Here is a 12,974-nt window from a genome sequence, read left to right on the forward strand (position 1 = left end):
CTAAGTCAGCTATCAGATCCCTGCTGACCCGAAGACTGCATAGTCATCTATACTTAAAAAGTCAGTCCACTGTGGCCCATACCTAAATCAGTACAAAAATAAGCTGGGAGAGGAAAAAAAATCTGTAATACTATTGTTAATTCTTCCCTATTCTCTCTTTATACAAACATGAAAAAGATTCCAGAGAACAGCTTAGGGGAAGGGGGCTATCCATTTTCTATTTTAAAAAATCACATTGACTTGGGCGCCTGGGTGGCTCAGTGGGTTAAGCCTCTGCCTTCAGCTCAGGTCATGATCTCAGGGTCCTGGGATCGAGCCCCACATCAGGTTCTCTGCTCAGTGGGGAGCCTGCTCCACCCCCCCCCCCCCAGCCTGCATCTCTGCCTACTTGTGATCTCTCTCTGCCAAATAAATAAATACAATCTTTAAAAAAAAATCACACTGACTTAATAATTAAAAGCTTTTTAAGATCAGGTAAAAGATATAATTAAGCCCAAAGATTAATCCTCAGATAATCAATCTATAAGACCAGGGGGTGGAGACATAATAGTCTAATGCTAGAATATCACTTTTGTTCAGCTAGACCGCTGCTGTTTCATCTGGTTGTGCTTCACAAGTAAGCTGCTTCACTCATGCTTTCTAAATTCCAGAAGGAAAAAAAGGTCTTTTGCAAATTGTTTAGTAACCAGACCACAGTAATAGGATGGTTACATCAAAAGTGGGCTTCAACAAGTTTTGAAAGGCAGACATTTGGTAACAATATTGTTAATTCAGCAACAAGCAAACCAAAAACTTCCCTAAACACTGAGGACTAGACAAATTTTAGGTAATAAACTTGGCATAATCCTCTATTACTTTCCTAATGGCCATTTTCCAGTTTGATGCCATGTATCACCTGGAGCAGATGGCTATATTGAGCTGTCCTGAGGATAAAAAACAGACATTTTTCTACCAGTAGGAAGCAACCAGTGGAAGACTGAACTGAGTACGTGAAGACACCATTATCAAGAATGAAGAATGATCCATGATGTTTGAAAGCTCAGATGGCCTAGATCCAAATTCATGGAAAGCTGCAGGCATTTTTCAGAATACATCTAGAGAAATGCAAAACTATTTCTTTCTAAATTTCTTTGATATCTGGGATCAGCCAAACCCCAGGGCCTGAACTTGTCCATCAACAAAGAAAGTTACCCTTTAGTTACCATCAGCAAGGAGGCCAAAGGAAAGGAAAAGACCCTAGAAAAATAAACAAGAATATGCAGATGGATAAAAAGAGAAAGCAAGATAAAAATATTCCAGGGGTGAAATAGGAGCAAGGAAAATGGACATAATGGAGATCTATGAAGTCTAAAGAAAGTTCTTGGGAAGAAATATGAGCATCACTAAGTCAATAAGGATCTGTCTGTATGAGGTTATAGTGAAATCTGGCTTCTACTTTTTTATGTTTAAATTTCCCTTGGTCACTTTTCTGATAAACTTACTATATTAAAAGAGAAATATCATCCTATTTCTACAGATCACTCCCTTCAGGGCACAACATATGCCAAAGGTCAATCAACAGAGCCAACATTAGCAGTAGGTTCATGCTAGGGATATACTTACCTGCTTCTGGATCTGCAGGAATTCTCCACATGTACAGGTTGAAGTCATCAGAGCCTGAAAGGATATACTGTTGGGATAAAAAAAAAAAACCACACATTTATTATTTATATCTTGACTGATAAAATATCTACATCTATCTACCTATCTATATAGAGAAAGATTTTTTAAAAAATAAATGAGACAAATGGGCAAATATTCGTAAGGCATCACACAGCAAATACCCTCTTTAATGTTATTTGCCAATTAAAAGGTTCACTGGCTGAAACTCAGCAATAAACCAAAACAACCTAATTCCAAAATGGGTAAAGGACTTGAACAGCTATTTCTCCAAAGAAAATATATAAATGCCTAATAAGTACATGTAAAGATGCTCAGCATCACTAATCATTAGGGAAATGAAAAAATCACAATGAGATACCATTTCAAAGTCATTGGGATGGCTAATACCAAAAAAAAACAAAACACACACACACACACACACACGAAAAGTAACAAAATAAAACAAAACAAAAAAACAGAAAACAAGTGTTGGCAAGGATGTGATGAAATTGAATCCCTGTGCATTGTTGGTGGGAATATTAAATGGTGCAAACACTATGGAATACAGTACAGAGGTTCCTCAAAAAGTTAAACATAAGGGCGCCTGCGTGGCTCAGTAGGTTAAAGCCTCTGCCTTCAGCTCAGGTCATGGTCCCAGGGTCCTGGGATCGAGCCCTCCATCGGGCTCTCTGCTCAGCAGGGAGCCTACTTTCTCCTCTCTCTCTCTCTCTCTGCCTGCCTCTTTGCCTACTTGTGATCTCTGTCAAATTAAAAAAAAAAAAAAAAAAGTTAAACATAGGGGCACCTAGGTGGCTCAGTGGGTTAAAGCCTCTGCCTCCAGCTCACTTTATGATCTTGGGGTCCTGGGATCAAGCCCCACATCAGGCTCTCCGCTCAGTAGGCAGCCTGCTTCCCCCTCCCCCCACTGGCTGTCACTCTGCCTGCTTGTGATCTCTCTCTCTGTCAAATAAATAAATAAAATATTAAAAAAAAAAAAAAGTTAAACACAGAACTACCATATGACCCAGAAATTCCACTCCTAGGTGTATGTTAAAGAACTCAAAGCAGGGACTTGAGCTATCTGTACACCAATGTTCATAAAAGAATGCCTACAACAGCCAAATGTGGAACCCAAATGTCCATCGATGGATGAATGAATAAATAAAATTAGGTATACACATATAACAGACTATTATTTAGCCTTAAAAAGGAAATTCTGACCTGTGCTACAATATGGATGAATCCTAAATGCATTATGCTAAGTGAAATAAGCCAGATACAAAAAGACAAATATTGTATGGTTCAACAAATATTGTATGGTTCACCCTAGGTGCCTAGGGTACCCAAATTCATAGAGATAGAAAGTAGAATGGTAGTTGCCAAGGACTAGGGGGAGGAAGGACAGGAGAATTGCTGCTTAATGGGTATGGAGTTTCAGTTTAGTAGGATGAAAAAGTTCTAGAAATGGATGGTGGTGATGGCTATACAACAATCTGAATGCAGCTAATGCCACAGAACAGCACACTTAAAAATGATTATAATGGAAGGTTTTGTTGTATATATACATACATTTAAGTTTTGTATTATTGAAGCATAGTTGACCTACAATACTATACTACTTTCAGGTGTACAACATAATGTTTTGACATTTCTACATATTATTCAATGTTCACCATGATAAGTGTAGTTACCATCTGTCACCACACACTATCACATTATTATTGACTACATTATCCCTATGCTATACTTTGCAAATCCGTGACTTACTTATAACCGGAAGTGTGTGCCTTTTAATCCCCTTCACCTATTCCACATCTCCCTAACCCCACCTTCCCTCTGACAACCACCAGTTTGTCTTTCTCTAAGATTTGTCTTTCTCTGTCTGACTGATATCACTTAATATAATAACACGCTAGGTCCATGCACATTGTTGCAAATGGCAAGATATCATTATTTTTTTATGGTAAATATTTCATACATATATATACACACATACATATATATATATACACACATGTGCGTGTATGTATACACTTGTATACACTCATGTATTCACTCATGTATGTGTACACACACACACACACATACACAATCTTCTTAATCCATTCATCTGTTGATGCACACTTGGGTTGCTTCCATAGCTTAGCTACCATAAATAATGCTGCAAAAAACACAGGGGTGAATGTATCTCTTCAAATTAGTATTTTCATTTTCTTTGGACAAATACCCAGTAGTGGAATTACTGCATCATAGGGTAGTTCTATTTTTAATTTTTCCAGGTGCCTCCATACAGTCTACATAGTGATTGCTATGTTATGTATATTTTATCACAATTTTTCAAAAACACTTCTAATGCAGAACAAAAAAATTAGGAGCTTCCCAGAGATCTTTTTCCAAGTGTAAGCATCCTGAACGTCCCTGCTGTCAACGGACATCTTTGAACAGGAAGCCATCACCACACAGCCATGAGTTAGTGCTACAATCATAAGCAATCCCCATCTACGTGGCAGTTTCAAACTACTTGATCTCAGATAGGACACTGAACCAGACTGATTTTAATGAGGACTTATAAAAGCATTGTCTAACAGCAACAAGTCAGCAACCCTGATAGCTCATTTATTTGCAAAGATTAACAAAAGTATACTGCTTTAAGCTGAAGTCAGCACTACTTTCTGCCTTTTGGCATCATCCCCTTATTTCCTAGAAAAAGAAGGGCCTATAGTTTTGTTTTCTTCTTCTTCTTTTTTTAAAAAGAGGCACGGAGGGGAGAGGCAAAGGGTGAGAGAGAGAGAAGCTTAAGCAGGTTGCAAGCCCAGCACAGAGCCTAATGTGGGGGCTCCATCTCACAACACTGAGATTGTGACTTGAGCTAAAATCAAGAGTTGAACACTTAACTGACTGAGCCATCCAGACCACCAGGGCCTACAGTTTTCTACAGAAAACTTGACTTAAAAATGACACTGAACAATTCCAAAAACTGTGAAGTTCAACTGACACACAACTTCATGCCTTATGTAAATACTTTACAATAATTAAAAAATCAATTCACCAGTCCTCAAAATACTTGTAAGAAAGTGAGGAAGGAGGCAGAGAAAGGCATGTTTAAAGATAAAGAAAATGTTATCCATAGGGGTTAGGTGATTTAGCTCAGGGCACAGTGGAAAAAGAAAATGGGCCCAATTTCCTCACTTGGTAGCTCTCTATTATTTTCTGAATGTTTGTGTTCGCCACCAAATATACATTTTGGAATCCTAATGCCCAATGTGATGGTATCAGGAGGTGCGGCCTTTGGGAGGTGATTAGGGAATAGGGTAGAGCCTTCATGAAAAGAATTAGCAGTCTTTTTTTTTTTTTTTTTTTTTTTTAAAGATTTTATTTATTTATTTGACAGAGAGAAATCACAAGTAGATGGAGAGGCAGGCAGAGAGAGAGGGAAGCAGGCTCCCTGCTGAGCAGAGAGCCCGATGCGGGACTCGATCCCAGGACCCCGAGATCATGACCTGAGCCGAAGGCAGCGGCTTAAACCACTGAGCCACCCAGGCGCCCAAGAATTAGCAGTCTTAATAAGAGACCCAACAAGGCCGCCTGGGTTGCTTGGTCAGTTAAGCAACTGCCTTTGACTCAGGTCATGATCCTAGGGTCCTGGGATCGAGCCCTGCGCTGGGCTCCCTGCTTGGTGGGGAGTCTGCTTATCCCTCTCCCTCTGTTCCTCCCCCTGCTTGTGCTCTCGCTTATTCTCTCTCTCCAATAAATAAATAAAATCTTTGTTAAAAAGTCTCATAATAGGGGCACCTGGGTGGCTCAGTGGGTTAATGCCTCTGCCTTCAGCTTGGGTCGTGATCCCAGGGTCCTGGGATCAAGCCTACTTGTGATCTGTCAAATAAATAAATAAATAAATCTTTAAAAAAAAAAAAAGATTCATAATAAAGAAATCTTTTAAAAAAATAAATAAATAAGAGACCCAACAGATGTCCCAGGTGCCTTCCGCTATGTGAGGATACAGAGAGAAGTTCATGTTCTGCAACCCTAAAGACAGCCTTCACCAGAACCAGCCATGTTGGTACCCTCATCTTGGACTTTCAGCTTCCAGAATTGTGAGAAAGAAACTGTAATTTATAAGACACCCTGTCTGTGCTATTCTGTTATAGGAGCCGTAACAGACACTCTCTAAAGCTCATTTAATTTAGGATTCTATGCTTTCTCTGTGAGGGAATGGTGGAAATCTGATTAGAACTAGAAGTCTCTAAGCTGCTGGGTCATGGTTACTTGACAAATCACTTCATAAATATTCTCGAGACAAGGAAACCCAAAGACTAATCCCACAAGACTTCAATTAAAAAGTTTCCTTAGACACATTTAAAAATAATTGGAGTTTATCCAAAATCTATAAAGAACTTAGCAAACTCAACACCCAAAGAACAAATAATCCAATCAAGAATGGGCAGAAGACATGAACAGACATTTCTGCAAAGAAGACATCCAGATGGCCAACAGACACATGGAAAAGTGCTCCATATCACTCAGCATCACGGAAATACAAACTAAAACCACAATGAGATATCACCTCACACCAGTCAGAATGGCTAAAATTAACAAGTCAGGAAATGACAGATGCTGGTGAGGATGTGGAGAAAGAGGAACCCTCCTACACTGTTGGTGGGAATGCAAGCTGGTGCAACCACTCTGGAAAACAGCTCGGAGGTTCCTCAAAATGTTGAAAATAGAACTACCCTATGACCCAGCAATTGCACTACTGGGTATTTACACTAAAGATACAAACGTAGTGATCCTAAGGGGCACGTGCACCCGAATGTTTATAGCAGCAATGTCTACAATAGCCAAACTATGGAAAGAACCTAGATGTCCATCAACAGATGAATGGATAAAGAAGATGTGGTATATATACACAATGGAATACTATGCAGCCATCAAAAGAAATGAAATCTTGCCATTTGCAACGACATGGATGGAACTAGAAGGTATCCTGCTTAGCGAAATAAGTCAATTGGAGAAAGACAACTATTATATGATTTCCCTAATATGAGGAAGTGGAGATGCAACAGGGGGGGTTAAGGGGGTAGGAGAAGAATGAATGAAATGGGATGGGATTGGAAGGGAGACAAACCAGAAGTGACTCTTAATCTCACAAAACAAACCGAGGGTTGCTAGGGGGAGGGGGTTTGGGTGAGGGAGGTGGGGTTATGGACATTGGGGAGGGTATGTGCTATGGTGAGTGCTGTGAAGTGTGTAAACTTGGCATTTCACAGACGTGTACCCCTGGGGATAAAAATACATTATATGTTTATAAAAAATTAAAAAAAAAAAACAATTTGAGTTTAAAAATGGGCAAAGGACTTGAAAAGACATTTCTCCAAAGAAAAAAATATGTAATGGTCATACACAAAATGGCCAATAAACACATGAAAAGATGCTCAACATGCTAACTAATAATTAGGGAAATACACGTCAAAACCACAGTAAGAATCTATCTCACACTCATTAGGATGGCTCATATAAAAAAAAAAACCCCAAAATTCCTCAAAACATTAAAAATAAAATTATCACATGATCCAGCAATTTCACTTCTAGGTAAATATCCAAAAGAATTGAAAAGAGGATCCGTAAGAGATATTTGTACACCTATGTTCGTAGCAGCATTATCACACTAGCCAAGAGGTAGGAGCAATCCAAGTGTCTATCAACAGATGAATGTATTAAAAAAAAAATGTGGCATTTATACACAATGGAACAGTATATAGCCTTAAAAAGGGAATTCTGACTTGTGCTACAACATGGATGACTCTTGAACATGCTAAGTAAAATAAGCCCAATCACAAAAGACAAATACTGTACAATTCCACCTATGAGGTACCTAGAGTAGTCCCATTCATAGAGACAGAAAGTAGAATAGTAGTTGCCCAGGGCGGGGATGGAAGGGAGGAATGAGGAGATGCTGTTTAATGGGTATGGAGTTTCAGTATGGGAAGATGAAAACTTCTGGAGATGGATGGTGGAAACGGTTACATTATGATGTAAATATACTTAATACTATTAAAGTATATACTTTTAAATTTTATTTTCTATTTTTTAAAAAAAATTTTAAAAGATTTTATTTATTTATTTGACAGAGATCACAAGTAAGCGGAGAGGCAGGCAGAGAGAGAGGGGGAAGCAAGCTCCCTGTTGAGCAGAGAGCCCAATGCGGGGCTCGATCCTAGGACCCTGAAATCATGAACTGAGCCGAAGGCAGAGGCTTAACCCACTGAGCCACCTAGGCGCCCCTAAAGTATACACTTTCTAAAAGTTTCTTTAAAACAAGAAAAAAAAAGAAAAAGTGAGTCCCCGTTGCCCTGACTTTAGGATTCATCCAGTAACTCCCTGAAGTTTCTGATACTTTCCTTACAGGAAGTTAGGAAGCTGGAATTCAGGAACCCAAGGGCTTTCCTCTCAAACCTTTTTACAAAACCACCTACTAGTTAGGGGGAAAGATTGGCCTAATTACATAATAACCGGGCACTTATGTGCCAGGTACTCTGGGACTTACAAAGACATGTAGGGTAATACCTGGGTTCCAAGGAGCTACAGTAGAAAATATACATGTGTGTATTCATAGACACAACTACCATGCCAGGAAGTAGAGATCACTAGGTACCATATTAAGACAAATAAGATGTGTGGTGAGTCGTAAGGGGCAAACCAAGATAGCTTTGAGCACGGAGCTGACCCTGGGTAAAGACGTTAAAAAGGTGAAAGGAAGGGGGCAAAGGGAAAGCAATGGGTGCTGTTTCAGGAGAAACAGGAAGCAAGGCATAGCTCAATCCTCCATGATACCCTGCTCACATCCCTCAGGCCTTGCTGCTTCATACGTTCTACCTCATTGCCAACTGCCAGTATCAAAATCAAAGCATAGGAGCCAGCAGGCTGCTCCGGTGAACTAACATTGCTTCGAAGCTGCACTCAACCGATGACTGGCGGAAGTGGGTGTATCAATATTCCAGCTTCCTCTCCTGGGCGGGGAGAAGGAGTTAACTCTGAAGTGTGTGCTCAACACTCTCTCCTCCCTGGATCAAGCCCCAACTGCCCTCAGCTGTTGCTGACTCGCTAAGTCACCCTTTCTTTCCTTAGTGTACTCCCCAACTGCTCTAGCATTTCTTGCATTTCCAAATTAACCATGCGCATCTGAAACTTGAACCCAAAATAAGACACGTGGGGAGAGGATCCTAAGAGAACTATCTGCTCCTTATTTGTATACATAGTATATACTTATTACTCAACATCTCATCATGCTCTGTGTTTAAAAGGGGCTACAAAACTTCATACAGAATTCCTGCTACTCTGTCCCCGCCCCCAGAACTTTCTCAAACTACACAAACAAAAAATAAATATTAAAAAAAAGTGGGAGAGGGGGGCCTGGGTGGCTCAGTGGGTTAAGGCCTCTGCCCTGGCTCAGGTCATGATCCCAGGGTCCTGGAACAGAGCCCCACATCCACTCTCTACTCAGCTTCCCTTCTTCTCTCTCTGCCTACCTCTCTGCCTAGTTGTGATCTCTGTCTATCAAATAAATAAATAAAAATCTTAAAAAAAAAAAGTGGGGGAAAAAAGTGAGACAGGCTGGGCTTATCACAGGTTTAGTATTTCATAGTGAAGGATCAGTGATTTCTTATTTGCTCAGCTATTCAGCAGGGAAAGTCATGAAAAGGTAAAAGGGGACTCCCAGACAGAATGCTGACTCAGAAGACTGCCTTAGAAGGAAGAAAACTCCCACAGAGTAAAGGCCTCTGAGATTTAATATGACAGCGCCTAAAATATGTAGAAAATGCATACAATGTACAGGCTTCACCTCAGGAGTAAGGGCAATTCCTGACCCTCTCTTCCTCTTGGAACCATCACAAGGGAACAGCTTGGGATGATTTCCAAGGCGGGGGTCTTGACCCACTGCCGTCTAGTCAGACCGTTTAAGTGTTCACACACTGGAATCACAAAACTGCCCTGGAATTCATTTATGGCATTTCATGGTTGTCTGCTGGGCCCCTTCCAGCATTAAAAGTTGGCTGCCTGGGATACTGCTGACTGTGGGAGACTGAAATAAAAATGAGTTCATCCTTTATTCATTAAACAAATATTTATCCAATGTCTACTATGTGCTGGGCACTGTGCCAAGGAAAGAAATACAGAATTGATTTAAAAAAAAAAAAATGCTATCCCTGCCCTCATGAAGCTTCTTATATTTTACTGTGTGGGGAGAGAAAAAATTACATGGACATGTAATGTGAGATAAGAGTGGGCAGAGGAAAAAAAGTTAAGAATATATGTGTGTCTGATGGTGTAAGTGTTATAAAGAAAAATTGAACAGGATATTAGGACATATATGGGGTACTGGGAGTTGGCTATTTCTGTTTTACATAGACTGATCACATAAGGCCTCTCTGACAACAAGGAATTTTGAGCAGAGCTCACATGAGGAACAAGTTGTATGAATATCTGGGAGAAGTGGCCTCCAGGAGAGGGCACAGAGTTCTGGGCTAATTTAAAATATAAGATAGCCAAAAGAATTCTTTTGTCTTTTTTTTTTTTTTAAGCTTTGCAAAAACACAGATTATTTCAAGCAGGCTGACTGCAGAGATATGTTTAACATCATCAGAGCAGCTGGAAATGGTCCCTCTTCTAAGGGTGTACTGGAAGGGGCCATCTCCTCCCAAGGTCAGGCTGGAGCCTACAACTGAGGCCCTGCTAACAGACAGTGCTCAAGAAGACAACTGGGGCACTGCTAGTCTTGACCCGCCTTCTCACAGTTAAGTACTTGCTGTGGGATACAAGGAAAAATGAGCAAGAGAACAAAGACCAAATAGTGCCAACACCAATCACCACCAAAAGAAATCACTACCCAAACTGCGTAATTATATCCAAATTTAGTAACATGGTAATTACTTGAATTAACCAGAAAATTGAACTTCACCTCAAGTGGTGAAACTGAAGGTACAGGTTTCTTTCTCTTTCTTTTCCTTTTTATGTTGATATCTAATTTCAAATAGTCTCTGCATATTTTTACTCAGGGAATCTGGTGTTGAATCTGAGGCTGACCAGGAGTAAACTCTTCTGGCCTAGATAACAGAATGGTTCAGCAGCAGATAACCCTTTAAAAATAGGTAAGCTACAGAAATATAACAGAAAAAATGCTTGCCCCAAATTCCCACACTTAATATTTTTACTCCCTTTTATGATGGAGGACTTCACAAGCAAAATTCACATTTAAAACACTACCAAGGGGCACCTGGGTGGCTCTTCAGTTAATCGACTGCCTTTGGCTCAGGTCATGATCTTGGAGTCCCGGGATCGAGTCCCACATCGGGCTCCCTGCTCGGCAGGGAGCAGCGTCTCCCGCTGACCTCTCCCCTTATGTTCTCTCTCTCTCTCTCTCTAATAAATAAATAAATAAAATCTTTAAAAAACAAAAAACAGGGGTGCCTGGGTGGCTCAGTGGGTTAAAGCCTCTGCCTTCAGCTCAGGTCATGGTCTCAGGGTCCTGGGATCGGGCCCCATATCGGACTCTCTGCTCAGCAAGGAGCCTGCTTCCCCTTCTCTCTCTGCCTGCCTCTCTGCCTACTTGTGATCTCTCGCTGTTAAAATAAATAAATAAATAAATAAAATTAAAACAAAGCAAAACACTACCATGAAAAAACTTAAAGATTGCTGTTCCATTTTAGAAAAGCAAAAACTAAACAAGGTGATATTAAATTTATCACCAAGTAGGACATGAATGTAAAGAATCACCTTCTCTTAGGTCTTTTCTTTGACTTTATTCTAAACAGTGTGGGAGGTAAATGACAAATTAAAAACTCACTTCATACAAATCTTTTATTTTATATCCTAAGAGGAACAGGGCAGGGCTCCAAAGAAGGAGAAAAATATTTTGTAGTCCAGTATCTAGGCAATTAAAGCCCCATTTCCCAAAATGCTCTAGATTATGGGGGGAGGTGGGAGACCCACAGACTAGTTCAGATCAGAGAATGGGAGACATACTTAATTTTAGTTGGACTTTGTGGGTAAAATGGGCGACACCAATGCAATCACAAGCATTAAGTTGTGGGGATCCATGTCATCCACAATCCTCCCCAGCTAGCTGACCACAAAGGTTAAAGGCTGACCACACTCTGACCCCCCCCCCCACTGTTCTGACCCCCCCCCCCACTGTTCATTCATTCTACAGTACCAAGAAGACAGTCTGTTTACTCACCTCCATGCAGCTCAGTCGCTTTTGAGTTAACTCGAGGCCAGGGCATTTTATCTAATCCTTTTATCTAATCCACTATCAATATGGAATATTAACTTGGTCAAGCAGACGGACACAACAGCTGTTCTTCTCAATAGATTTTAAGAAGGAACCACTACCATCAGCATGAAAAAAAGATGACTGCATTAGCACTCTGTGGCTGTCTCATTTGCCCACATATCCTTGTCAATCCATTAACCTTTACAGAAAGCCATTCACCTAACACTTCTGACTCTCTGGTAGGCCACTGTAATAACCAGTGTCCCCTCCAGGATTTCCTGCCCCTTTCATCTCTTAGCACTCTCCAATTACACAAGTTCTGAGAAAGACCTCTTTGCAAAGGCATTTTGTTAGCTGAATACCCAGAGAAGTCCATGCCTCTAAAAACAGAGACCACCTTTATAGAGTCACCCAAGTCACAAAAAATTTTTAATAACTTGAAGGGTCAAAGAGGGATCTAAGCATAGCCTGGCCTGCCACAGCAAAACTGCCTACTAAATAGAAGCTTCTTAGAAGAAAATGGGAAACAAAACAAAACAAACAAAAAAACCCCAAATGTATTAGCCATCGTCTAGTAAAGAAATTATTTTTCCTTCCCTAACGCCTTTATTTAAAGGTGTTACAGATAACCTTACCAACAATATTCTAAGGCCTCACTGGGTTTAGAAACATTATAGAAGCAAAAACTGCCCCCTTCTTCCCACCCAAAATCCATATTAAAAAGAGGAAAATGTTCTAGACAGCAGGAGGGATAGGCCATCACCTGACATGCTCCAAGAATAACACGTTAATGTCTTAACAAGCCTTTTGCTAACACAGAAATATCTTTCTGCTCCATTTCTAAGTGTATGTATATGTATGTGTGTTTGCACAGCATTTGATATTCCCAAACATCTGTTGATAAAGAAGGGAACATATCAATCAGTTTCTATTCATTGAGTACTGATCAACTTACACAGTTTTCTCCAAGGCTCCTTCCATAGTAATTGATTAATTAGTCTCTAGTAAATGGCATGCCTGCCTAATTAACTGTATTGACTAGGATAGAAAAACCAGATGGCTA

At 40.2% G+C, this 12,974-nt stretch overlaps 1 protein-coding gene across 3 annotated transcripts in view; it reads right to left on the reverse strand.

Moving 5' to 3' along the window:
• Positions 1 to 12,974, reverse strand: part of DCAF5 (DDB1 and CUL4 associated factor 5) — a 101,835-nt gene that overhangs the window by 27,563 nt on the left and 61,298 nt on the right. For all 3 annotated transcript variants that reach the window (XM_045070929.1, XM_045070932.1, XM_045070920.1), the window contains exon 7: positions 1,603 to 1,669. In XM_045070929.1, the coding sequence (XP_044926864.1) occupies positions 1,603 to 1,669 (67 nt within the window). The remainder of the gene's footprint in view (positions 1 to 1,602; positions 1,670 to 12,974) is intronic.

This window comes from Mustela putorius, unplaced genomic scaffold, assembly GCF_011764305.1.
Source record: "Mustela putorius furo isolate JIRA1106 unplaced genomic scaffold, ASM1176430v1.1 tig00000129_pilon_pilon_pilon, whole genome shotgun sequence".
In the NCBI taxonomy this organism is placed as follows: domain Eukaryota; kingdom Metazoa; phylum Chordata; class Mammalia; order Carnivora; family Mustelidae; genus Mustela; species Mustela putorius.